The sequence below is a fragment of the Marmota monax genome, unplaced genomic scaffold (genome assembly GCF_021218885.2).
Source record: "Marmota monax isolate L192 unplaced genomic scaffold, Marmota_monax_Labrador192_F-V1.1 WCK01_AAM20220418_F8-fsc00180, whole genome shotgun sequence".
NCBI classification, from domain to species: Eukaryota; Metazoa; Chordata; class Mammalia; order Rodentia; family Sciuridae; genus Marmota; species Marmota monax.
The window spans coordinates 1,682,270-1,710,182 of NW_026693881.1; the positions used below are offsets into that span (position 1 = coordinate 1,682,270).

Here is a 27,913-nt window from a genome sequence, read left to right on the forward strand (position 1 = left end):
ACGTAGGCATGCCCACAGTAGGATGCAAATAAGCATTCGTTGAAAATATTCCATAACTCAATCGAAAGACACCACACAGAAAATGACAGGGGAAATGGGTCTTGTAGTTATTTTGCTCGGCTTCCTCATGGCACCAGGGTGGGGAAGAATTGTTTCCATACAGCTGTCACTAGCATAGGAAGGGGCCCCCAGACTGCTACATGTCCTCCAAAGCTTTGAGAACCCGGCACCAACTGAGCTCGAGGGTTAAAACTCAAAAGGTGCTTTGTGAGTCCAAGGACTCTCCTGAGCGGGCCAGCCACAGCTGGAGTGGGGGAGATGCTCGGATTTGGGTCCAAGTGGAATGAATCAGGAGTGTTTGAAGGGCAAGAAGCAGGATTTACACAGACACATATTTTAAGTTCACAAGTGAAAAACTACATATTTTATGCACACACACACTTAAATCTAGAGCTCAAGAAAGGCCACCAGTATTACTTGATACCTGATATAAGTGGCCATGATTTTGAACTTCTGGTCCAGAAAGACCCAAGCTTAGCTAAAGGGTGGACTGTTCATAGAGGAAGATTGGTGCAGTACACTCTCACTTGCCCTAACTTGTATTTCCTTAAATCTGGATCTTATGACAAGTGCTTTTCTTTATGGTAACTGGACCCTTGGAATTATTGGACTCTATTAGTTTGATAAAGTATTTATAAAACACTCTTATAGAAAATCACCACTGAATAGCAAGGCACACCTCCCCTGGTGACTCTGGTAGCTATGCCCATGGTGGAGGAAGCCAAGCCTACACAGTTACCCCCATACACAGCTCCTGAAGAGTGCTCTCATTTCTCGTTCTGGTGGGTTGGGACTTCATGGGACAACACATAGGAGAAGCAAGATCCTTAAACCCAGGGTTTAGTGTCCAGAATGTCTGGGTTCACATCCCAGCTCTGCCACTCACTGGCTGAGTGACAGCTCGGTCTCCACTCATTGGAGACCTTGGGCAGATTTCAACTCTTGATTCTCCATCATCCCCTGTAAAGTGGGTCACTCCCGTGTGAAGACTGAATCACCTAAGGTTGTGTACATGTTGCTGTCACCATCGTCCTAACTTGATACAAAACAATGAAGAAAGGAAGGAAGAAAAGTTTATTTCTCCTCCTTCCACTAGGAATCCAGCTCGCCCATGGGGTTAGGTGAAGGTACCCCGTGCTTTCTGTGTGCTGCCTGGGAACGCACAATTGGGCAGGGTGGGGACAGTGCGGAGAGGGAGGCCATTCCTCCAGGTGAGGGCAAGGCGGGCGCCTCACTTGGCAGAGTGCTTCTTATAGATCTCCAGGAACTCGGTCACGTCGTCAGGGGACCCCAGGATGACCGGCGCCCTCTGGTGGATGTCGGTGGGAACGATGTCTAACACAGCTTCCTTCCCCGTGGTGGCCAGTCCCCCTGCCTTCTCCATGACGAAGGCCATCGGGTTGCATTCATAGAGTAGTCTCAGCTGAAAAACAAGAACCCGACACTGGAGTCCTCACACCAGAAGGTACTGAACAGAGAGGGGGCTTGTTGCCCAGCCCAACGGGGCAGAGCTGGTGGGAGGTCCCAAGGTAACCCATGCTCTTCCCCTCCTCCGGGTTGCAAAACTTCCCTCCCACCCCTGGTTGCTACGGAGACAAAATCGCCAACCATGTGGTTAAATGGAACCAAGGGCCAGCAACAGACAACCCGAAGCAACTTTGAGGCCGACCACCTGGAACCAGGACAAAATGACATTTTGGCAGCACTGATGGCCCCCTCCTCTTTATAGCACAGAAACTGGACTTAATGACTGATTCTCTGTGTGTTTGGGATGGAGCTTTGCCGAATCTAAAAGCATTTTTAAAAATCCACTGTAGTGTCTGGCTGCAGACATCTGGAGAGCAGACGGGCTCCTCCAAACAGTGTGACATTGTTTGCAATTCTGTGCTTCCTTTTACGACCCTCCCATGGCTCCAGGGCTGGGGTTTAGTGTGTTACACATCTTGGCATTTACTTTTAAATATGAACTTTTTTTTCTCATATGCATTTTCTTGCAGTCTGCCTTCTGAGCAGAGAGCTCTGTGCAGATGTCTCCTGACTTGATTCCCATACATGTGTCAGCTCCAGACTCAAAAAATGGAAAAAGAGGAGGAGCTTCTATGTTTGTGTTCAAGAGCAATTTTTGAGGCATTAGAGCAAAGTGCTAGAAAGCAGGCTAATCACACAGGCTGGAGTGCACCTGTGGCCCCAGAAGGCTGGGGTTTCAAGTAAAGAAGAATGCCCTCGGGTAACTGGCCGCCCAGTGCCATACACAGAGATGTGAATATAGCAATAGCTAACTATCCTAAGGGGATCTTTCTTGCTATTCATTATTGCACATTAAAAAAAAAAAGAGGGAGCTGGGGCTGGGGCTCAGTGGTAGAGCGTTTGCCTAGTGTGTGTGAGGCACCGGGTTCGATCCTCGGCACCACATATAAATAAATAAAGGTCCATTAACAACTAATTTTAAAAAATGTTTAAAAAAAAAGAGGACATAATACTGGGGAAGGAAGCCCATTGACACTTTGTGTAGAGAAAGGGGTGTTCCTTGGCCAGCATAAGAAAGCCTGGCCCACCCCATGTCTCGTTAGTACCAGTGCAGTCCTGGGAAAAGCTCCATGTTCTCCAGAGAGTCTATTTTCCCCTAAAAGTTCTCGTATTTAAGGCAGCAAATGTCAGGCTCACTGGTTATTTCTATTTTATGCCTTTTGGAATTGATCAAAGACCTCTGATATATATTTGATTTGCTGCCTTGGTAATGACACTGGACCATTTTCATTCACTTTATGAGTGAAACTCATTTTGTCCAAGCCAAACCATGTACCCACCAGAAGCTCCAAGCCCTTTCAGTCCCCTCCTGACCAAAACGCCATCAATTGTTTTTTTGTTGTTGTTGTTTTAATTATTATTTAGTCGAAAATGGACACAATGTCTTTATTTTTATTTGTTTATTTTTATGTGGTGCTGAGGATGGAACCCAGTGCCTCACACTTGCAAGGCAAGCGCTCTACGGCTGAGCTACAGCCCAGCCCCATCAATTCTCTTTTGCTGTAGTCCTGGAAGGGCTCTCAAGAGAATGTTTTTGTGTGTAGTTGGTGTCAACTGGCTTTACCTTGAATCTAGTAAAGAATGTGCCAGAGACGTCTTTAGCAGCAATCAGAGGATATCAATCTGTCTTAATCTTTTTTCTTTCACACAAAGTCGAATACCCCAGGCTAAAAATGAGATCCACTCCTTCTTGATCACTTTTTGGGGAATTTTCTCACCTTTCCATTGGGGCTTTTCTTGTTCGCAGGGTACAAAAAGATCCCTCCATAGACCAGTGTGCGGTGAACATCGGCCACCATGGAGCCCACGTACCGGGCGCCATAGGGCGCTGAATTATCCTACAAAGAGAGAACAGTAACCAGGGGTGCAGAAAATCAAGGCCATTCTCTTTATGTCTCTTATGCATATTTGACTCCAGTCATTTATGGAGCCGCTATGGAGCTGTGCTAAGAAATGCGATGAAAATCCTGTTCCCAAGAAGCAGAAAATGGAATAACAGAAACAGCCTCCCATCCATCTCCCCACAGGTCACATTACAGGAAGAAGCCCCCAAGTGAGTGTGGTTCCTTCTGACCAAGGTGTTGGAGCAAGCATCACAAAAACTGTTCCATTTAGCAGCACCGCGGGGTTGGGAAGGAGCTGGGCAGGGCCACACTGTACTTTTCATAGCAGGAGAATCTGTACAGCTCTCTGCAAAGACCAGCCACCCAGGGCCTGGGGAAGTGTGCAAGCCAGGGCTGGGCACCAGAGGGGATCAAAGAAGGTACAGAGAAAGGGGAAAAAGCCTGGGACTGCTCTGAGGACCCTGAATGTCATCCTGATGACATTAGGGTTTCATCCTGAGAAAATATCAGTTGTCAATGGCTTTCAACCAAGTACCACAAGTTCAATCCCTGGTACCACAAGATGAGCGATGCCCACGTGGAGCCCGCTGCACGGCCTGCCCTTCTCTTATACACCCACTGTAAGCTCTTTAGAGAGATGCCAGGAAGCACACACTCTGTCTTGGAATGAAAGAGAGAAGCCCATCTCAGACATGGGCCTGGAGGCAGGTGCCTGGGTGGAAATACCACATTTTGTACCCTCTGTACCCAAAGGTGGAAATGCTTTGTCACCTGAAACACATTCATCTGGTTGACATTATAATTATCCTGATTTTCTTCAAAGAGCAAGTGGCAAAGGCTGAAATAACACTCCAGTTCTGACATCTCAGGGCAAGAACTCCAGCTCCCAGCACCCGGGTGAGAGCCTGATCACAGATCAGCACAGACAGATCACAGATCACAGCACAGCACAGTTTGCTTCTGTCCCTGCCTCCTTTTGCACAAAGCAGGGTAAGTCATGAATCAGTAGGTTTCCACATAACTCAAGAGTCCCAAATAAGATCCGGGGCCCTTCTCAATCCCAGAGGTCACTTTTCTTCTCGGGGGACACCCCTCCCCCAAGAGCTGCCCCTAGTGCCAAAGGCCCCAACACTGTCGCAGCCCCACCCCTTGCCCCTTACTTACAGGCGGGAACTTTTTCCTCTGGACATACTCAGTGACGGCGGGGTCGAAGTCCTTCGCGTAGCCTTCATTGAGACTGTAGATGTTACCTTTCTTTTTGATCTTCACATTCTTGTCCACCAAAATGAATTCTCCAATGGCCTTTGAAACAAGAAAGGAAAGGTAGAGAGCCTTCAAGCAGCCTCCCCCAGGAAGATCAAGGTGTAAAGTGGCCAGGCCGGGCTGAACAGGGAGGTGTGTGGCCTATGGTCATACCTCATCCCCAGACCACCAGGGATTCCTGCCAAATGCCCCAAGAACTGCAGGCAGGGTGAGAGGAGAGAGAGTGGTGAGAATGAGTGAAAAGGAAATGGGATCCCAGTGACAGGGGAGGCTGAGGCAGGAGGGTTGCAAGCTCAAGGTCAGCCTGGGCGAATGAGCCAGACCCTGCCTCAAAATAAAATAAAAAGGGCTGAGAATGTACTTCATCAGCAAAGCAGCATGGGTTCAATCCCCAGTACTGCAAAAAATAAAATAAAATAAAAAGTCAGGCACACACCTGTGATCCCGGTGCTAGGGAGGCTAAGGCAGAAGGATTGCAAGTTCAAAGCCAGCCTCAGCAACTTAGCAAGACCCTGAGCAACTTAGCAAGACCCTGTCTCAAAATAAAATGTAAAAAGGGCTGGGTATGTGGATCAGGGGTTGAGCACCCCTGGGTTCAATCCCCAGGACCAAAAAAAGTAAAATAAAACGAGAGGAAAGGCAAAGGGTTGCTGCAGAAGTCAACAGGGTGGTAAACAGGACTTTTGACTGTTTGCAAATGATTTCCGTAAAATAAGAAAGAAACCATGCAGACATAGGGCAAGCAGAAATGTGTAAAACAGCAGCAAACCTTGAGAAAGAGGAAGAATTGTGTGTCCAAAGCAATATCAGATATGCCTTTGTACCCACTGCACTTGAGCTGTCTCAGAGGGCAGCTGGGATTCAGGAAGACAGACAACAGCAAAACCACAGTCTGTGAGCTGGCATTTCATTCTGTCTTGGCTCGTCTGTGTGTTTCTATTGAACAAAGTGGAACCCTGAGTTTTGAGTCCCAGAATATGCAACTTCAGGCACCTTTGCTCACTGATGAGCAAAGTGTATCTCAGACACTTCCTCCCACACGCCCAGCACTGAACAGATGCTGCTGGGGTTTTGGTTCTTCAAAGGAGACTTGAACTGGGGGGGGGCGGGGGAGTGCCCATAATTCCTGCTGCTCTGAATAAGGATTGTTATGGACGCCTATGTGGGAGAAGATGACCCGGGAAGGGGGGGGCAGGGCTCTGCCCACTTGGAGGGCAGGTGCTCTATTGAGGTGAGTTAAGAAGCCAGCCATTTATTCCCATAACAAAGATTGGTTCCTGTTAAAACTAGAAGGAAGGGAGGGAGAATTCACAGTGGTCATTGAAAATATCACTGCGGATGACTCTTGCTTTTTACTTTTTTTTTTTTTTTGCTTTTTTATTTTTCCACTTCCAAAATTTTTGACCATAAATATATAGGAACATTATTTTATAATCAATAAAGCAGTAATAAAAGTAAATAAATATCTTTTTTAAAAAAAGCATCTAGAAAAGGAAGCACAACAGGCAATAGGTGTTGCGTGCAGAGCTCAGTCACCCTGTCCTAGATCTAGGCTGAGGAACCAGGGTGCCAAGGAGGGGGAAACTCCCAGGAATGGAGACCAGAGACACAAAAGCTCCTCAAAAGTCAAAGCCTGCTAGGAATGCAGTGGTTTTAGCAGAAACTCTCAGCCTGTCCTTGCAGCAAGTCAAAACAAAGAGGAAGAAGTACTCAGCATCTCCCCGGTGGACAGCTTGCCCTCCTCAGGCAACAGTGAGAGGAAGAGTACAAATCAGGACGCAGGTGGCAGCCAGCAGTACACTCTCACAACAACCCACCCTGTTCCTGCAAACCTTTAGACCTAAGGAGGGAAAAGACCATCAAATACACGGAAGCCTACTCCTGGAGACCCCATCTGCAATCAGGAAGCAAGAAGAGATTTGTTTTCCCTACATGTCCATGACTCAAAGGTAACAGAGAGCACCAGAAAGACACGTGGGGAAGCCGTGGATGCTGGCCAGGCGAGACGAGAGCTGGGTCCTGGACACGGACTGAACTCTGCTCTGGTTCCGCCACAAATTCCCCCTGACGTCATCTCATTTGTTAACTGGTGCCATTGCCCTGCCCTTGTTTATTTATTAAGTGCCATGCTTCCAAGGAGGTGAAAGTCCAGTTCTGTTAAAAGTGCATGGATCAAAGATGGCCCTGTTCTGGTTAATACCACCTGCCACACACACCCAGACACTACCCCACCGGCCTCCCTGTCAGCAACCGGACCCACAGAGGATTCCAGTTTGTACTTCATACCTTGTTTTTAGTGTGTCAGCACAAAACACACTAAATGTCATAGGAAGACATTTCTAAAATTAAAAGAAACTTATAAATCCAATTCCCCCCCCCCCCCGGCACCCTGGACCAAGTGCGTAGTGAATGTGTCAATGCATAGACGAGCAGTCCTCTGAGTGCAGGGTTCAGTGGTGGGCTTGGTGGCACCAAATACTCAAAGAGATTCCTTTCCCTAATTTTACCAGTCCTGTTAAAAGTATCATCTACTTGATTGAATAAATGATGGGCAAATTTATGGAACGTAGAAGCAACTTTCCATAAATTAAAGCTATGAGTGAACATTTTTCAGAGCCGCACCCTAGCTTCTCTATAATGTAACTTTTCTCTGTGTGGTAGACGAAGGGGTTATCTTCATTCCCTTCATTTATTTTCATTTCCTTGAGTTCATCAAAGTCTTATCAAAACTGCAAGGGTGAACTGAGATTTGGTACACACACACACACACACACAAAAAAAAAAAAAACCAACTCCATTTGGGAACTGCTGTCCCCCCCACCTTTTCACAGGACGGGGGATCAAACCTGAAGCCTCACACCTGCTAGGCAAGCAGTTTACCACTGAGCTACACCCCCAGCCATTTTTATTTTTTATTTTGAGACAGCATCTCACTAAGTTGCCTGGGGTGGCCCTGAACTTACGATCCTCCCTGATGGCTATCTTCGAAGAAGCTATTTTGAAGAAGGGGTACCCCACTGTTACATGACACTGTGGGGTACCGCTTCCCCTCATGAATTCCCCTCTCAGTGAATGAGGTAGAAATACTAGCAGTGGATACGGTGGGTGGCCCACAGACCCTCCACAGGTCCCACCTGTCCACCCTCGTGTTTGGGTTGGCTGGTGCAGTGTTTACACATCTAGAAACATGACATTTTTTCAAAATCCAGTGTTCCTTGAAAAATTGTACAATTTGGCAAGACCAGGGTCTCTGTTCCCAAGTAGTTACAATTGCTGCTGGACCTCTCCAGTCCACCCCAGTCCCTACCACTGCCCCTTACCCGCCCTCCCCAGCACACTTCGCTGATTTATCTGACCTTCCTGGGCACGGCAGGCTTTTGAGTCATTGGAATAATGGAGTAGTGGCCATTTGAAAGACTTCATCCTGCAACAAAGACCCCGCTTGTGCTCTGGACAGACACCATTTCGCACCTCCATAATGTTCCCGTGTTCGTCTCCTTCCCCTTCCCACCCGACCCTATCCTTTCCATCCCTCTGGCCCACACACAGTGTACACCAACTCGCAGCCACTACCCAGCACCCAGCCTCCCCCGCGCCCTCTCACCGGGTCCAGCATGAAGCAGTTGACCCCACTCTCGGTGGCCAAGACCAACATGGTGGCACTGCCATAGAGCGCGTAGCCAGCTGCCACCAGGTTCCGGCCTGGCTGCAGAGCATCCTTCTCGGAAGGCTCACCCGTGGATTGCTAGAGGGAAAAAAAAAAAAACATGTTTTTGTTTGGTTTTATGGATCTTTTCTCTGGATCAACCATTAGCAGGATGCATTGTCCAGGTGTTCTCCTAATGAAGCAGGCATCTTCCCAGAGGGACCTTCCTCCACATCAGTCACATCCTTATTACATTACCATGGCAGCCTTCCCACCAGACCCTGAATTTCCTGCATCTGGATGCTTCTTTCCAATCAGGGGCCTCCTCCCATTCTTCTAATTTGATAATCCTTCATCTCTCCATTATCACTTCCAAAAAACAGCATGCTTCTTGCCAGCTCCCTCTAATTTAATCTGATTATGGGCATCAATGTCTTTCACCTGCCTACTCCATCTTTATTTAAACCAATTAACACCAGGCTGCAGGGCAGTGAGTCTGGGAGGAAATCAATTTCAAGAGCTCTTGCCAGTCACAGCACAGGCTGTGTGGTCATATCATCTCGTGTCCAAGAAATACCCAGAATTTGCAAAACCTCCCCAGAGTCACTGCAGGGAAGGCAGGTGCTGCCCAGCCTTTGACCATGACCCACAGTAAGAAACACATTGTAAAGCTGATCTCATAGAGGTTGAGAGTGGGTGGTGGTTACCAGAGGCTGGAGAGGAGGGGAAAGGAGAGCGAGGCAGGTTAGGCAGTGATACCGTCCCAGTTAGACAGGAGAGGCAAGCCCCCTGTTCTCCTGCACGGTAGGGTGACTACAGATCATGATAATGGACTGTGTATTCCAGAAAAGCCAGCAGAAAGGATTGTGAATGTTCTCACCACAAATAAATGTCAAATGAGGAGAAAGACACCCTTGCCCTGCTTTGAACATTACACAATGAGTGCATGTAGCAGGCATCACATGATATCCCATAGTAATTGTGGTCAGTTTTGAAAGAAAAAAGTAATACATTTTACATCAGGAACCAGTACAGCCCACATGCATATGTGCTCGCGCGCACACACACACACACACACACACACAAATTAACCAACAATACCTACACTTAGAATGTGACATAGACTCTATTTTTTTTCATTCAAAGCACTGAGTCATGTGACCCAGTTTATCTAATAAGAAGAAAGGGAATGACTTAAAAGGTGGCTCCTAATCGTGATTTCTTATTGATAATCATGTTCAGTCCTCAGAATAGCCCTAAACAAACTAAGTTTGATGCTCTCTGCCTGAACTTTTTAAAAAAAAAATTTAAATGGCCAATTTCCTCCAATTTCCTTTACTCCTTCAGCAGCTGGAGATTCCAGAAGCTGAGAGTGTCTCTACCAAGGAGCTGAAGAGCAAGGTTCCCAGCAGACAGAGTCCAGGTCATTCCTTCCTAGAGCTTTTTAATGTGTGGCCCATGGACCATCTGCATCAGAATCACCTGAGATACTTAAGAAAAACGCGTTCTCTGTGGCTATAGTCCAGACTTATCAGGCCAACCTGTCTAGGCTGGGTCCTGGGATCTGCATTTTATTACATGCCTTAGGTGACTCTTGAACCAACTATTCATGTAAAAGGAAAAAATGAAAACAATCCTCTCCATCAGTTCTGCCCATAGTTTTCACCTGGGTTGTTGGTTGGTTAACGGGTCCAGTTACTTGATTTAATTTGGTTTGTATTCACCAGATAGTGCAGACTCAACCCAGGATCCAAAATTTGAGTTGTTTTCCCTAAATGGCAAGTGTTGCCAATGTCTCACCTTGAAAAAAAAGAGATTAATGGTTTTGTCAATATGGACCACCTGCCTGAGGTCAGAGGTTAACAAATAACTGCTTCCCTTGAATCCAGTGACACAGTGGAAGGACCCGGGCCTCTAACTATCCTCTCCTTCCATTCAGGTTGAGTCCTCTGGAGGGTCACCTGGCCCAGAACCCCCCATGCCTTCCTGCAGCAAAGATGCAAACGTAAACAACCAATTCCCCAAAACACTGTCACCAAACACTCTCCCATGGGGCCTTCCTTGCATGGACTAAGGAACACAAACACTTGTCTATGACACCCACATACCCAAAAGAAAGAGAAAATAAACACATGGAATCCTAGATTGGGAGGAATTCTCTTCTAACCCATCACCCTTCCCAGAGCATGAATTTGCTCCTCCAAACCCAAGCACCGCACGTCTTTCTTCCCAGGGTGTGTAGTCCATCCCCTGGCAGATGCCTGGGGAAGAGGGTAATGGGCACAAAGTACTTGGAAAAATTATAAAGTTTTAGTCCCTACCATTGTCTACCCAAGGTTCCATCTGCTGTAGGTGTTATCTCCCATAAAGAGTACAGGGGAATCCCAGTGGTTCCGGAGGCTGAGGCAGGAGGATCACGAGTTCAAAGCCACCCTCAGCAATTTAGCGAAGCCCTAAGCGATTCCCTGTTTCTAAATAAAATACAAAAAAGGGCTGGGGAATGTGGCTCAGTGGTTAAGTGCCCTTGGGTTCCATCCCTGATACCAAAAATAAATAAATAAAGAGCACAGGGAAGACGTCTGAGGTGGCGAAGGAGAAAGGCAGAAATGGGTGGGGTAGGGACTGTCAAGTCGCAAAGGTCTTTCCTCATAGTGAAAACCATTAAAGCCTCCTTTTGAAGCTCTGCTTTTAGTTTTGGGGACTGAATAGTTTCAAGGTGTGTTGCCAATTTGTGTGTCCAGGAGCGGGTGCAGGCTAGAGGGAGATCGAAAATCGCCTCCGATAGAAAGATGAAAGGTGTTTAACTCAAAGAAGAAAACAAAGGCGGGTAGGAAAGCTGTTTCCAAACACGTAAAAAACCTCATGTGATGCTCCAAAAAGCCAAATGAGCAATCACGAGACAGACGTTCTAGCCGTGGTGTGGCCTGACGCCTTGAGAGAATCTGTCCTGTGCACATGTCTCCAGCCAGAAGCAGGGTGAGCTGCAGCAGGAACAGCTAGAACCTTGGGCCACATGCTGTTGAGGTCCTTTTGAGCCTCTTTCCAGTCATCACGTGGACAAGGCCTGATCCCAGCTACGGGTGCTCTCCACTGAGCATGTGCACCAAGAAGCTGAGTCCCCAGCAAGAGCCACCTCTGCAGAAAGCAGGATAGGTCTCCGTGAATTCTCAGACACATCACCAACAACAGGTGTTCTGCATGTGGAAGAGCTGCAGCAAACCTCTCCGGCTATGGTACAGACCTGGTGCCCCGCGGGGAAAATCTCATCTCTCTGTGTCCAGGGCAGGAATGGTGTGTTTCAGGGCATGAATGGGACCGGAGAGAAAGCACCGCCTTTGCCTTGTGGGAGGAGGGTCGGAAGCTCCTGTTATGCACACTGATACTAAAGTGCATCTGGCTGTCACCCAGGGCAAAGGAAAACTCATCCAGTGACCCATGACGACTGTCCCACGGTGCTGCTACCTTCCACGTGGACGGAACGGGAAGCCTTGGGCAACAGTGAACAATGAGTCACTTTGAGAAGCAGAGGGGACTCTGGGTCTCACGACTAAGCTCCAGCCTTCATCACCTAAAATATGGCTCAGTGGAATGAACCACTTCATCCACGGAGATGAAGAAACGGGATGAGACAGCTGTCACCTGTGAGCTGTCCTATTTCTAAATAGATAAGAGCTGGGCGGGGGCACAGCTCCTCGGCAGAGCACTTGCCTAGCATGCAATTAGCCCTGAGTTCTGCCCCCCACACTGCAAAACTGAAAAATAAAATAAATAAGAGCTGAAGCCAAGAGGGCTTGTGGCCCATTTTATACTGTCTTATGGTGGCCACACAGACACTCTCCCTGTGTTTCATTTTCTCTATACTTGAGCATGCTCTCTTCCCCCCTTCTCCTCTCTCTCTCTCTCTCTCTCTCTCTCTCTCTCTCTCTCTCTCTCATATACACACAGACTCTAAAGAAAAAGGAGAGAGGAGAGAGGCTCTTGGAGGTGGAGTGACTGCCCAGGTCAGGCAGTTCCAAGTCTCAGGGAGGGACCCATCCTGTGCTGCACAGTGTGCCCTCCAGGACCCACAGCAGGGGGCGCAAGCCCTTTCTACAGACAGAGGAAATAGTTCAGGCTCCACGGGTCACCCAGCCTCTATCACTGCCACTGCCCCTCTCAGTATGCCCAAAAGTCAGCCAAAGACAATATGTAAATAAATGTGCCTGTGCCAATAAAACCCTGTGAATGGTGAAAAGTAAATATCATGTGAATTTCATGGACCAATGAAACGATCTTCTTTAGATTTTTTTCAATCCTTTAAAAACTGTAAAATGGTTATTCTTTGGTCATAGGCCATTTAATTTCAGCAGTGATTTACAGGACTTAAAGGACAATTTTTACATAGATAATCTCAGTCGCTGTCAGACTCTCAATTCACACAGTATCATCATGAAACTTTTTTTTAATGTAATTTTCTAACATAAAAGAAAGATATAGCTAAAAGAGTGAAATATCTTTCTGCTCCTACTCACATTTTACTATTATATTTTTTAGAAAACAACTTCATGGATTTTTATTATCTAATTAATGTTGAAAAGCTAGAAGGTGACTTGCTAATCAACTCAGACCTCAGAGTTTCATCCTATAAGTTCTAGATGCTTCCCCTAGTGAAACAGGATCAGATTCTCCACCTTAACTTTTTTTTTTTTTATCTAAAACCAGGGGCTGAATAGATCCCATTTTACCTTTCTGTAGATGCCAAAAATGGTTCCAATGGATACGAGGCAGTCAATGTTTGAAGAGCCATCAAGGGGATCAAAACAGACCACATATTTACCCTGAGCAGAGAAAAAAGATAAACAATTAAAAATAATAATGATAAATAATAATAATAATAATAAATAAAAAGACATACTTTTTTAAATATTGTAACAAAATTGGGAATTTACACCAAGCAGTCAAAATGGGCCTGTAGAGCAAGCTTAAGAAATGAGAGTCATTTATTTTCACTCTGTCAGGGAAGACATGAGAGGAGAAAGAGAGAATTCGAAAGATGATTAAGCAGAGAAGAGACCATTTAGAATAGGAAGTACACATGGAGGCGATAGACTACAGATAAAGAAGTCATAATTTCCTACATCATGGATAGAGTTTAATTATGATTTTGGTTTGAGAGTCCTGGCAGCCACAGAAAAAGAGAAGCAAGATTAGAAATAACTTCTCCTGGGCTGGGGATGTGGCTCAAGTGGTAGCACGCTCGACTTGGCGTGCGTGCGGCCCAGGTTCGATTCTTAGCACCACATACAAACAAAGATGTTGTGTCCACTGAAAACTAAAAAAGAAATATTAAAAAAAAAAGAAAAGAAATAACTTCTCCTTATTTGTAGGGGGAAGAAAAAAACAATTTTTTAGTTGAAACAAAGACCTTCCTAGCATTCAGACCTATAAGAAACTTCCCATGCAGATCTCAAAATGCCATGTGAGGTTGCGGTTGTCAACAATATCCCTAGTGTAACTCCCAAGGGAGATGACCCTCTGTTGTAGTGGGACTATCAAAGATTCATTCCTTGAATGGGAGCTGACTGGTATGGGCTCTCAAGATCTAACTGTGCACATCTAATTCTGCTTTCAATGATGTTATGGTGGTAGCTTAAAGTGAATCTATGATTAATGCATTTATATCATTGACTGGTAAATATTACAAATCAGATTTTTTTTTTTTTGAGAGAGAGAGCCAGTTTATCAGCACATCAGTGGGAATTTTCATTCTTCAAATTAGCCTCCTTAAATGTGGTTTTTAAATGTCCTGCACTGGATTAAGATAATTTCCTGGCCTCTTGCTCTTCACAAATCACCTCCTGCTAGCGGGAGAAACTGGAAAATGGAAATGTGCCCCCTGTGGCAGCCAGAGAAGCTTAGGGTGACTGATGGAGAAGGTTCAAAAATGAATTCAATCCATATGCCCCAAACTGCCAAAGTCCATGAGAGAAAAACACCAACTGTGACTCTGACATGTAAGTGCTGTTTTAGGAATGATGGAAAGCCAGTTAATAAGACGTGTCCTCGACCCTCTTAATAAAATGGAGACAGGCAGTCTCTTTATCTTCTGATTTCCTTTTTTAGTTCTACTCCATGTCCCCAGTTGTCTGGGGGCAGGGAGGCAAGGTAATAAGTCCATACAACTGTACTTCTTGTCCCCATGGTCTTTTTCATCATAATCACTATTGTGTTATAAAAGCTGGATTTACTCTTTCATTCCACAATCTTTTCCAACAGTCATTTGGCGCTGACCCCCTGCTATGTGGCAGGCCTCGGGACAGATGCTGGGATACAGAGAATATGATTTGTTCCCTCCCTTGACCAGTAGGCATCCCATGATTCCAACGCACAGATCAGTGAGGGAAATTCGGAGGGGGTTGCGTTGGCAGGAGGGTCAGGAGAGAAGGCTGGGGATTGGATGCAGGGAGATTCCCAGAAGAGGCAGTAAGAGCTTGAACCTGCCCTCGGGAAGTGAGAACCAAGGTCAAGTCCATGGGAGAGAAGAACCCACATGATCACAGGACGAGCGCACATGGGTGAGGGAGGGTGGGCCTGAGATTGGCAGTAAGGTGGAATGGGTGAAAAGAGGACAGGAAGGAGCTAGAGTGGTTCCTGGGAGTCCAGTCTGAATAAACAGGTAGTCATTTGTGCAGCTCAGAAGAAAAATGGCTTCATTCCATCCCTGAGCAGGAGGTTCCAGACCCACCCTTTTCTCCTGCTCTACGATGATGGCGTGTTTGTCTTCTTCGGACACAAGAACACAGGTGGAAAAGGACGACTTTAGCACGTTCATAACCAGGTCATTGGAGAGGACATCCAGCTTCTTAACTTGGTCACCTGTCACATTGGTAGAGCCAGCGATGCCATAGCTGGAGGGAAGAAAGCCACAAAAAATAAACCACAGCCACCAGAATCCACAGATGTACCCACACACCCACTGAAAGGGAGCATTTAGCAAGATTTAGAAGAAAGAAAAGAAGATAGATACACGGTGTGGAAGAGCCAATCCAGGACAGATGAGTGCCCCGGATTGACTCCAATGACCGTCACTCTCAAGGCCAACTCCCTGTCACCCACCCTGCACACCTTTGTGGTCAGATCCACATGCTTCCATCTTTTCTTTACTCACATCATGTTGCCCATAAGGAGCCTTTTAAAACATTTTTTCCTGATTCTACTCCCCCATGAAATGCTAATTTTAATAATATAGAGGTGCATCCATTTATTACTCTATGTATATCTATGTATTATAACAGAAAAGCCTGGAGATTTTTGTACTTTTGTTTTATCCAAGAACTCATTTTTATCCCCACCTGCACAGGTTAAAGGAATCAGCAGAGAGACACAGCAAGCAGGAAGCTTGGCTCAGAGCCACCCAAGGTGTCTGCTGACCAAGAGGTTCTACAGATGCACAACAAATAAGGTCCTGGAAGACAGTGGACATTGACTGGTTTCACCGCCTCATTTTTTACACCACCAAACAGATTCTGAGGCAAGTGTGGGTCCCTCCAGACCACCCAGCTAGAGCAGAGGAGGGTCATTCCCTCTGGCTTGCAGCCTGGGTACCCTTGGTGGCCCCTGTGGCCCCAGAAGGCGTCCTAGGGGATAAGGGAGCCCAGAGCTTTTGCTTTATTTTTAAACTACCTGCAAGTCAGTAATTGTAGACTTCCCAGAATCCAAGGGGCTTGTCCCAAGTGCAGCTGGCTTGTTAGCATGAGAGAAGACGCAGGTTGTCATGGCCTGAGACTGAACCCAGAAGGAGGCAGAGAAGAGACAGGAGCCTGGGTGAGCAAAGACAAAGAAAAAGAGGAAGAGAAGCAGCATTGAAGATGCCAGCTGCACATGGAGGCCAGGGTCCAACGGCAACCTTGGCGGGATTAGGAACAATTGTCATACTCCTGTGCCTGCGACTGCTTCCTCTCCTGAAGACACATTTTCCCAAAAGGTAACTTGCTTGTATCTGGCTTGGCAAAATGAAGTCCACCCTAAAAACCATCCAAACCCAAATGCCCAGCCTGGGTGACTGTCTCCAGGGGGTCACCCCAGTGGTCTCATCAATCCCCTTATCAGTGTCCTCCACTTTCGGCATCTTTCCAGCCTGGAAGCGGCGTCCACCCTGGCCCCTACTGGCCTCCTCTCCTTTCTTTTCACCTGTCACTCTGTATTCAGGAGCAAAAGACCAAGGGTCCTTGCTGCGTGTCTCTGGGCTGCTTTTCTTTCCACATTATTTCTTTCTGAACTCGATTGCGAAGCCAACAGTGGTGGAAGAGAGCCCAAGTCTGGGTGGACCAGAGGGGCTGTGCCAGAGCCACCAACCCAAACACCTCCCCCCTCGCTGGCCCCACTAGTGACAACCCCCACCCCCCGGCCAGCCTGGGTTTCCACCCTAAAGTCACTGTTGATTCAGAAGGGCAGACAGTGCTGACCTACGAGCACATGGGCCTGAGGGCAGAGACGTGGTCCAGACCTCAGCTCCGCAGGTCACTTTGCTGTGCTCTTTCAGAGGGTTTCTTAATGCCAGGGCTCACTGGGACGGCCCTCCAGCCACGCGTCCTAGGAAAGTTACACAGTGAATGACTTTTGAGCTTGAGGGGCTCAAACTAATCTATCTCCAGAAAGCTCTCTCCGTGAGAACAGAACAGAGACACTTACTGGGGGAAAGAGTTCTGAAGAAAGCTGGAAGAACCGGCCTCTCACATTGGCCCCATTAGCACTTTACCACCCAGTGGTGCCGGGGCCACCCTGAAGGCAGGGGACCTGAAGAGGCAGCTGGTTGTTGGCCGGGTTTGGTGAAGAGCCACTTCCATGAAGCCTGTGGTGAGGGTCCCGTAAGTTGCTGGTGTCTGGTATCTTTTGTGGCTCACACGACTGCCATCGTGGACAGGTTGGCCACCCTCTGGGACCCTCGGCTTTTGTGTGTTGGTCCCTCCGTGGCCTCTCTCTGTGGCTAGGAGCCCTCTCAGGATCTTGGAGCAGCAGTGAGCAAACCTGGCTCATGTCACCTTCCCCAACACTGAGCATGACCTTCTGTAGCCCAGGGAAAGACACAGGAGAGAGCTTTCTGGAGATAGATTAGTCTGAGCCCCTCAAGCTCAAAAGTCATTCACTGTGTGACTTTCCTAGGATGTGTGGCTGGAGGGACCTTCACAGTGAGCCCTGGCATTAAGAAACCCTCTGAAAAGGCCCAGGAAAGTGACATGAAGGCAGGAACAGGGCTCAGGAGGGTGAATTGCTAGGCTGCCAACCAAAAATGCTGCCATGTGGGTAGGAATGACGTCTAGGTTTGTGTCACGATTTTTGGACCCTCTGTGACTCACATCTCAGCATTTGAGGGCGACGGTGAGCTGAGTTTCTCGTTCCCCTCACTGAGCTCCATTCATCTGATCAGGGAGCCACAGCCATCATGGCAGCTGTGGTTGGATGAATGCTCACCCCAGCTTCCCCCCCCCCTACATCTCAGCGGGACCCTCAAAGGGGCTGTCTCCAAGGCAATGCTCGTCCTCGTCAATAGAAAGCTAAAGTAGGTGAGGCTTTTGTGACTTAGCAAAGAGGGAAAGCCCTTAGAAATATCTTCCAGGAACTCCTAAACTGAAGGGCACATGGAGTTTATCCCCTTAGAAATAATCAAATTGTTCAGGTTGATCAGTCATCATTCCTCAAGGGTCCTGAAGGATAGATGTGCAAGGGCCTCCTCTCCACATCGTGATGACCACATGGACAGAGCCAGAGGAGTTGCCTACAGAGTCAACAGCAGGTACGGCCTAGGCTCACACCTAGCGACAACCTCCAGGGCTCTGCCTGACCCACTGAGCCAGGGCTTTACGGACAAAGCAGCTATGTACCTCAAATGGAAATTCTAGGCAGACTCAAGAGGCCAAGAGCCAGTCTTGGTTTGGAAGGAGTTTCCATGCCAGCCGTGAACCCCAGATGAGAGGAAGCCCTCTTCACACCACCTGGGTCTCTTTCAGGTCAGTTCTTTGGGGCCAGAATGAGGCAGCAAATGGGGCTGCAGGGATCTGGGGAACCCTGACCAAACGAGCTTTCCCTGGGGCCAACTGTGCCTTAACAACTGGTGGAGAAAGAGAAAGAAGCTGTAACAGTGAAGGAGCAGGTGGACCTCAGCACACTGTGCACCCCTGGGATCAGCCACCTCTCCAACCCCCACCCAGAAAAGGGGTCTGTAGCAGTTGATCCCACTGCACAGTGGCATCGGCCAAAGGAGTTTGTCTTAGATAGGAGTTATTACGGCAGGGAGAGACCACATCGCGAGCTTCTCTTCCTTGGGCCTTTAAGCAGAAATGTCAGAACTTGAGAGATGGAAGAAGAAAAACTACGTGTGGCCTCCCGCAAGGTGCAGTGAGAAGCAAGCAAGAGAATCGGGGAGCAGCCAAGGCCCAAGAGCCTCTGACCACTTCTGCAGGCCATGGAATTAAATGTCCTACACACCACAGCACAAGGAAACCAGCTGAGCACCCAGGGCCCTGAACCAGGGCACAATTTCACAAGATTCAGCTGTTCAGGCACGTGTGGCTCACAGCTGGCTTTCAAAGCTTGAAGCATCTGGGGCATGCGTTGAAACTGCATTATTCCAGAAGGCCCAGGACACTCGCTTCCCAGGTATCCTCATCAAAGTGACTGGAAAAGAGAACAGTGGACAGCGCTGAGCATGTAGTGATGGATGTATTTTGGAAACTCTCTGTGTTGGATTTTGATTGAAGTTTATAAGATGAATACATAATTACACATTATCTTTTGGGTGATTTTAATTAAAGGGGTTTTGAAAATAGAAAGAGCAGAGCTGATTAACGAGGGACCTATTCTTGCTCCTGATATGTATGTGGTAAGTTAATAGGTACAACTAACTGTTGGGTGGGGGAAACTTCTGGAAGCAGCAGGGAGGGGTTAATCCACTTCTCAGGTGTTTGCCTTGAAAATGGAAACCTCTTCGTGAATGTGGGTGGTCAGCACGGACCACCAAAGAGGTGCGGACGGACAACCACTTAAGGATCCCAGACCAACACTGAGGACACCCGGCTCCAGGAGTGTCTCCCTGATGTCAGGAGTCTGATGACATCTCCAGGAATGGGCCACCAGCATCAGTGACAGCACATGACCCCCCCCTAAGCACGTTAGGGCGAGAGGGCCTCTTCTCCCACCCCAATCAGAGAGGACCCAGAGAAGCCACAAGCTGGGAGGAGTGACTTCTCTGCATTGGTCTCATGGCCTGTGGGAGGAACCCCTCTTCACAGGAGCCCCTGGATCGAGGGCACAGATTGGCTGCCACTGGAAGTGTCATCCTAACCCTGATTGCAGAGGATGTGGCCAACCTGCATGGGGCTGCCAGGGGGCAAGCCTCTGGCTCTGGCACTCCCGCTGGGCCAGTCTGAGGACGTTCTCTCCCACACACAGCTCTCTGCCTGGGGATGGGCACAGGGGCTCCTGAGATCACTGTTTTCATTTGTTTGTTTTATTTTCTGGTGAGGCCTAAACCTGAAGCCCAGGCACGAGGTGAATGATCTCTGAGGACAGAAACTCTCTCCCAGAAATGGTACATTTGAAGGGGCCTCTGGGAGAAGAAAGGCCTTCCAGTTCCCGAGCCTGGAAAAGAGAATATGTTGCTCACCCTGTATCCTTAGCACCTGGAACAATGCCCACACATAGTAAGTGCTCCATAAACTCTTCTAGAATGAATGAATTAATTTAGAGAATAATACGGGATCCAAGGACATCTAAGGTTACAAACTCCATTCAACCTAATGGCATCGTCAAAACCTACCATCCAAGATCCCCATCTCTGACACAACCACTGCAGATTAACACACCTCCTGATAAAAGGCAGGCAAGTGGCCCTTCCCTCCAGCCAGTGCACCAGGAGACGGCAGGACAAGGTGGTCAAGGCCATGTGCAGCCTGGGACTAGACAATGGGGGTTCAAATCCCAGCTCTGCCACATGCTTAGCAGCCCTAAATGCAGGTCACTCTGCACCCCTGACCTTTGGTGCTTCCTCTGTAACATGGAATATGGTGCATCTGCTTCGTGCTTTTAGAGAGGAGTGCCTGAGTTGACAGAGGTCAAAGTGTAGGTAAGTGTGAAAGAAATAGTACTGTTCCATGGCCATGCCCAGTTCCCTCAGCATTAACACATCCACAATGAGAAGCAAGGTAGGATCCTGGCAAGACGCAGCACCCCAAAGATCTGTGTTCAGATTCTGCCTTTCCCTCTTCCTGATTATGGGACCTCCACCAAGTTGTCCAAACCATCCGACTAACGGCTTCTGGCCAGGTTTGTAGGCCTGATGGATAACGCCTGCAATGCCCCTGGCTCAGAGAAGCACTTCCTCCCTAAAGTGGCACCCACCATTGCTCTCAGACCTCCTGGGCTTCTGCTGAGGAAGTGATGGGAGTGACACCCCCCAAACCAGTTTCTAGGCAACTTCTGGGGTGACAGCCAGTGCAGAGCTGTTGTCACAAGTAATTGACAAAAAAACAAGTGTGCCAAGTTTACGTACAAGCTCTCGCTGAGAATAATATTTCATTTGAGATGTTTGTGACATTTCACTTCCATTTTATTCAAATTACTTGGCACTATAGCCCAACTAGTTAAAGTGGGGAAAGTCCCCTCAGGAGTCAAGCTTCTGTGTCATGACCTTTCCCTTTCAAATTCCTAGAGACAAACATCAAAAAAAAAAAAAAATCTCTTCCTGGAACTTTAGGGGCCAAAATTCAATTTGAGAAGCAGTCCTTAATATCTCATCTTCTACTTTCTCTGTAAACCTCACCAAAAAACTTGAAAAAGTACTATAAGTCACTGAAATTCATAGAATAGGGAATTTCTTGAAGCCTAGATTAATTTGCTCAGTATTTTGAAATCCTTGGAAATTTGGATTAAATGTTAGCATTGATTATTGCATATGGTTTCTACAATAGGATGTGTTGTTTCTGGGCCATGAAATCTGTGATGTTTCACAGGTGATTTCTGATGACCAAGGAAAGCTGCCTTTCACAGCAATTCCGAAGACAGTACTGGACATGTGGACCAGAGCCAGGGCCTGCCTCACCTTGAGACAAGCTCTGCAGGACTTCCTTGGTTGGTGCACGGACTGAGGACCATTTCCTCCTGATGTCAACAGGACAACGTAAGCAGCAGCAGCATAGACAGTGAGCAAAAGAACCAAGCTCATCTTCATAATTCCCAATCCAGGAAAAAGCAAGGCTTATTATTTAATCCTTATCACTAAAGTCCAATGTAACACTGGTTTATTATTGATTGCTTCCATGGTAAATGACCAACCACTCACCCAACCAGGAGCATCCAAGGGTTAGTTCAGAAATACGTTGAAGAGGTGCCGACCAAGCAGCTTTCAAGGTCATCAAAACAACCTTTGCTTGTGTTCACGGAGGCTGAAAATGGGCAAACAGGACAACGTGGGGCTGGCTGTACTTTCATGGAAAGGAAGTCATAGTTCACTCTCTGGTTATGTGCAGAAGATAAGCCAAGAAATAGAAAATAAATCTGATAATGTCTCCACTAGTTTAATGTCATAAACACTGCAAGTCTGAAGGCAAGCTTAAGCATGTATAAGCTGGCCTGTAATTCCAAAATTAAAATGAAATTTCATAGTATTTTCTTTCATCACCTGAAGAAGACCCCACATGCAAATGTAACTTATGGACCCAACAAAAATATGATAGGAAAACGTTTCCTATTGCAAATTTGTTTTCCCACGTGGTGCTCTAGCCTGTATCCCTGCTGCTAAGAAATGAAAAGCCATATACAGAGAACAGTCCTCCCCCCGAGAAAAAAATAGTCTTTAGGAAAATAGTTATAACATTGGTATCTGATTATAAGCTCACCTTCACACAACTCCCTGAGTTTGAACACACAGCTGTCCCCCATCTCACAAGTGGGGAAACTGAGGCTCAGGAATGCTATGTCACCTGCCCATATTCTCAGAGGAATCAAGGGCCAGGAATGTGAGAAATGCACTCCCAAGTTCCTGCTGTGCTAACTCCAGTCCTGATCTCCTTTCTTCTCTGCCTCAGAGAAAGTGTGCCAAAATCCAGTGGCCAAATCCTTAGTAGGCACTTCTGGCCCAATTGGCACATCTGACTGCGGGCTGGACATCTCCAATGGCATAGCTCTCCAATACCTCAAGTTCAGTATTTTCAAAATGTCAAAACCATCTTTTCACCCGTCCCCAGCCTCTAAAACCAGCTCTGCCTTGGAGGAGCTTGTGTTTTTATAAGTTGGGTCTTGTCGTCTGTATGGCTTTGTTTTGTTGTTTTACTTTGTTTTGTTTGGGGGAGGTGGGCACCAGGGATTGAACTCAGGAGCACTCAGCCACTGAACCACATCCTCAGCCCTACTTTGTATTTTATTCAGAGACAGGGTCTCGCTGAGTCGCTTTGTGCTCGCCGTTGCTGAGGCTGGCTTTGAACTCATGATCCTCCTGCCTCAGCCTCCTGAGCTGCTGGGATGACAGACGTGCGCCCCTGCACCCAGCTGCTTTGGTTTTTGATGGTGCAACTCTGCTCTCAATTGCCAGAACCAGCTCTTTGATACCCGCTCCCTGCCCCTCTCATCCGTCCATGCTCAGACCTCACCTTCCTGTGCGTTCTCCCGGCCCCTCCAATGCCACAGCTCTCGTGGCCTCTTACAGGAACTCCCTTTCTCACTGGTTTTCCAAATGTCTCATCTGCCAACACCATCCTTATAGCCCTCTTCTCCCTAGATTAATCTCCCATAATGCCACTGCCCAACTCAAAAACCCCTGCCCTCTCCCTTTCCATAATCTCCCAAATGTGTAAAGAGGCCACTCTTGTCACTGGATGCTCCTCCAGAACACCCCCAATTTCACACCACAAACGCCCCAGCATTTGTACTCCAGGCCCTGGTCAAACTGAATGAGCAGTTTTCCCAGAAACACTTTCCCCACACAGGACCTTTCCTCACCTGACCGCCCAGTCTAACTGCTCAACAGCCATCCAGCCTGTGGCTGCCCTTACTGTCCTCACAGAAGCCCACCTTGATGCTCCCCAATCCCTCGTGCCTGAATCATGGTCCTGGCCCCTCTGCGACAGCATCTCTCAGAAGTCCTCCTATGTCCTACAACAAATTCTTGGCTTGGCTTGTTCTTCTGGTGGTAAGATCTGTGCTGTTACATCTCTCCGTCTCTTCTGGAGCTTTGTCCTTTGTGGGTGTGCAATAGCAGTATGTTAAATGAAGCGGAGCCCAGGAATTCTTCAGGTGGTGATTTGGAAACATGTTCAAAGGGAAACCAGCAACATCCGCGCCACAAAGCCACAAAGCTTCAGGCTGTGGAGGACCACTTTCTCCCCAGGAATGCAAACAAAGAAGTGGGACAACAGTGACTTTGTCACTTGAGCCATGAATTCACCAGCTCTTCTTACAAGCTACTGTGAAGGACAGAAGGCTGGCCACCTCCTGCACAGATCTGTATGCGCTCTCCCCTCAGGTGGGTGGAGAGGAGCAGAAGTGTTCAGATAGATAAGGCTTCAAGGCCATGCTTGCCAAAGGACGGTGGCTCCTTGGGATGTAATTCTTAATTTACATCAAAGGTGGGATGAATGAATGAGATTTAGAATTGGGTGAGCTTTAACTTTTTAACTTTTTTAAAAAACTTTTTTTTAATTGTCAATGGACCTTTATTTTATTTATTTACATGCGGTGCTGAGAATCGAACCCAGTGCCTCGCACAGGCCAGGCAGGTGCTCTACCACTGAGCCACCACCCCATCCCCACTTTTTAACTTGTTTTGTCTGGGTTTGGTTTTTGGTGGTGCTGGGGTCTGAAATCAGGGCCCATGCTAGGGTACATGCTAGGCAAGTGCTCTAACACGGAGCTACACCCCAGTCAATCTTTAATGGTTTCTTTAAAAATAAATAAATAAATAAAGCATATGGTATACAAGAAGATCCCCATACTGGGGTTCTGGAGACCTGGGCCACAAGCCAAGTCAACTCACCTTCCTGGCCTTGGGGTCCTCAGCTATACAGAAGGGAACTGGACTAGGTAGCCCATGAGCCTCCTTCAGTTCAAAACTCTCTTACTGGGAGCAATGAACGTGACTTCACTGGCAAACTCAGGTTGGCACAGAGGAAGAGCATGTGGCCATCAGGCTCCAACCTTACACTCCTGATGATTCCTAATGGGTTGTTATCGTGAGTGAGTCCACAAACTGTGCCCGTGCGTGCACCCACTCCCTTGAGCATATGACCTTCTAGAGCAAATCTTTAGCACTAATAAGCTCTTTGAGGGCTTGCTGGCTCCCCACCTAACACATCAAAGCCTCTGATGAATGTAATTTGGAAACCTGGCTGGAGATCTTGTCGTATTTCTACCGGTCTGACCACATGTCATCCTGAGCACAAACTTATTTTCCCACATCGTGTCGAATGAAAAAGCAAACTGGACACATATGTTAAGAATGATCCCATTGTGTTTGCTATTTGCATATGGGAATATGTAAACATGTGTTCATGTATAAATCTGTATGAGTGTAAAGAAGTATCTGGAAAATACTAGGGAAACTGTCAACAGTGAATACCCCAGGAAATGGATATGGGGTAGTTTCACTTTTTCCTATATGTTCTTTTGAATGGTTTGATTTTTTTTTTAATAAATTAGTGCAACTTACTAAGTGGTTTATAACAACAGTGATTTAAAAAAAAAAAAAACTCGTGTTCACATCTCTCAAGTCTGAAATACACATCTTATGTAGTCATAATTAGCACCCCTTTTCCCAGGTACTGCTATCTGAGGTTGCTTAAAAGGTAGGACACCTCAAAGCAGATCTTGTGCTCCTGAGTCTCTCTTGGGTTGTAAAGGGTACTGACATGTTTTTAAAACATCATAAAAAAATGGAACTGCTATTTCTTACAAATCACCCTAGTCCTTAAAAAGGGCTAAAGCCTTAAGGCCACCTACACTTGTCGTAAATTAAATCTGTTTGCTAAAGCAAAGAATCCTTAGAAACACATTATTAGGAGGGGCTGAGAGTACAATAATAACAGAGTCATCACCTTTCTTAACATACCTGGCCCTCTCTCTCCTACAAGGAAGGCCTGGCCTTGCTTGACTTCTGAAAATAAATGTGACCATTCGCTTCTTTCTTAAGAATTAGCTCAACCAACCCATTCTGTGGGACCAGAGCTTGCCAGAAAACAGAAGCCAGGTCACACTGCTGGGGAGCTGTAACAAATCTAGGGAGGCATTCCAAAGTAGCAGGATCGGCTATGGGCATCCTGTGTCATTTTGTAGTGTTCACAGGTGTGGGAAAAGTCAGGAAGGGGTATGGACAATCTGAAAATCCAGCTATCCTTCAGGGGAAGTAAGAACCAATGAGATTTAAAATACTTGTGCACACCAGAACAAATCAAAGGGTGTTGTGTGGCTTACCAAAAGGGTTGCAAGGAGGTACCCCTGAGTCCCCATGTTCCCTGACTCCTCACTACTCATAATGGTGATCAGCACACGAGGACTACTTGGAAATGCAGAATCCGGGGCCTCACCCCAGACCTACTACAAGAAGGGCCACCTCTGAACAAGATCCACAAAGGACTCCTGTGCACACTGAAGTCTGAAAAGCACTTCCTAGCTCATTCGAAACCATTCTACTTATACACATTTTTAAAACTATTCACTAACCCAGAAAGGGCCTTACACACCATTATTGTAAATGGGTAGAGATTTTGAAGCTCACCGGGTGAATTTTTCCTGCTTACGAGACAGTGTGGCAATTGCCCTAGACAGGGGTGGGCCAGTGGAGCACGCGGCACACCAGGGAAAACTTCCCAGAGAAAATGATAGTTGTGTTCTTAGGACCTGGGCAGACAGGCTTCCTCCCAGCCTGCCAGGACTTTGGGGGTCTAGGAGATACTGGATTGGGACCCCCGTTCCAAAGGGAGTGAAGGAGGCGGAGGCCAAGAAGAAGAAGGGAAGGAAGCCCTGAGCTAGCACTTTCCTGAGTCCTTGGGGTTTCACTAGGACAGGACGTTGAGCGCTGAGGCAGTTTCCTCCTGCCAGAGGAGAGAGGTGCAGGGTGCGCCTGGGAAAGAGGCCCCAGGTGGCCACCTCTAAGGCCAACAGACAGGGGAGGGCTGTGTGCAGCGGGGCAAGCTTCTGGAGAGGGAAAGAGATGCTCAGATGTCAGAGTGGCAGAACAGCAGGAGGACCCGAGGGCCACACGCAGGATTGCCAGGCAGATCCCCAGGCGGACAGACAGACAGGACGCGGCCCCAGGCCTGAAGCCCAACTCACAGATGCGCGATGCCCGCCTTGCGCACCGCGGAGGAGATGGCTTTGATGGCGGTGCAGAGCGAGTTGAGCAGCTGGGTCATCTCGCCCGTGCCGCGAGCCTTCCTGCCCTCCTCCATGACGAAGCGGGTCACGGTGCTGATGTCCGTGTCGAAGGGCGCCCGGTCGGCCATGCTTGCCTCTCGCTGGGCGGCAGGTGCAGGTGACAGGTGCGGGCGGCAGGTGCTGGTGACAGGCACAATCGGCCACACGCAGCAGGAGGACGCGCCGATCCACAGATTGACCTCAACGTGTCCGCAAGGCTCGCGGGTTAGCTGGCCCGGGCCGAGTCCCCTGGGAGCCTTTAGGCGCCGGGTCCCGCCTCGCCCGGCCCCGCCTCGGGAACACCTCCGCGCTGCGCCACCGCCGCCCGCTGCGCTCCGCCCGCGGGAACTTTGCTGCAAGGTCCGGATCCTCCTCCTCGCGGTCTTCCTGCCTCCTTTCCGCTTGCAGCCCCCACGCACCGCACCGCGCCGCGTCACCACCTCGACTTCCCCCACTGTCGCCACCTGCTTTGTGGGGCATTGCTCTGGGCGACATGCACAATCTCCTACAGTCCCACGACAACCCCGCCAAGGAAGAAGGCGTGATTCAGCCCCGCCCCCTAAAATAGAAAACAGAAGTTCAGCAAGGTCACGTCTGATCAGTCAGTCGAGACACCCACACTCCAGCCCACCGTGGCCTGGTTTCAGCACCGTGGCCTGTCCCCTGCTGTGGTCTTCTGCCCACCCTGTCACCTGACTCTTCTGACCTACCTCAGGAGAAGTGCATTCCCCTGTCCCTCACTCGTCTGGCCTCCCAGGTCTTGATCCTTAATCTGAAGCCTCCTCTTGTCAGGACTCCTAGAACTGAAAAGCTGGGGGGTGAGGGGATTTGGTTTCCAGTAGGTGTGTTTTGCAGGGAAAATTGTTGCAGACGCAAAGAAGAGTCTCCTGGGGCCTGGAGGCTCCACCAGCCTCCCCCTGACCCATTTGTGGCCACAACACTGCTGTGTCTCACGCTGATTTATGGAACTATGGTTATTGAGTACCTATTGCATGCCAGACCCCATCCTCCACTCCAGAGACAGAGTCTGAAAACACAAAACTCCTGCCCTCCTTAAGCTTACATTTTAACAGATGATTTAAAGAAATTAATAATAGACCCATTCATTACATAAGCCTCAGTGATATAGAGAAAATGAAATAGAGAGAGAGAGAGAGAGAGTGTGTGTGTGTGTGTGTGTGTGTCCCCATGGAGG

At 47.9% G+C, this 27,913-nt stretch overlaps 1 protein-coding gene and 1 long non-coding RNA gene across 2 annotated transcripts; both read right to left on the bottom strand.

Moving 5' to 3' along the window:
• Positions 1–1,116: 1,116 nt before the first annotated feature.
• On the bottom strand, positions 1,117–26,991 carry Fbp1 (fructose-bisphosphatase 1). Its single transcript, XM_046462721.2, has 7 exons — positions 26,638–26,991; positions 15,065–15,227; positions 13,065–13,157; positions 8,299–8,439; positions 4,596–4,733; positions 3,306–3,425; positions 1,117–1,483 (listed from the first exon to the last, which is right to left on the bottom strand). The coding sequence occupies exons 1-7, from the start codon at positions 26,805–26,807 to the stop codon at positions 1,292–1,294; spliced, it is 1,017 nt and encodes a 338-aa protein (XP_046318677.1). The 5' UTR covers positions 26,808–26,991; the 3' UTR covers positions 1,117–1,291.
• LOC124105544 (uncharacterized) lies at positions 15,234–26,629 on the bottom strand. The gene is made up of 3 exons (XR_009228489.1): positions 17,011–26,629; positions 16,785–16,911; positions 15,234–16,139 (listed from the first exon to the last, which is right to left on the bottom strand). It is a non-coding gene; the product is annotated as an uncharacterized LOC124105544 (long non-coding RNA).
• Positions 26,992–27,913: the final 922 nt, after the last annotated feature.

Bases quoted from the DNA above. Each gene is read 5' to 3' on its own strand.
- Fbp1 (XM_046462721.2), bottom strand. From the start codon at position 26,807: ATGGCCGACCGGGCGCCCTTCGACACGGACATCAGCACCGTGACCCGC. The intron at 13,158-15,064 runs GTGGGTCTGGAA...TTCTCTGCTCAG, and splicing joins TCGTAGAGCAGGAGAAAAGG to GGTAAATATGTGGTCTGTTT. The intron at 1,484-3,305 runs GTGAGAAAATTC...CTTGTTTTTCAG, and splicing joins AGAAAAGCCCCAATGGAAAG to CTGAGACTACTCTATGAATG.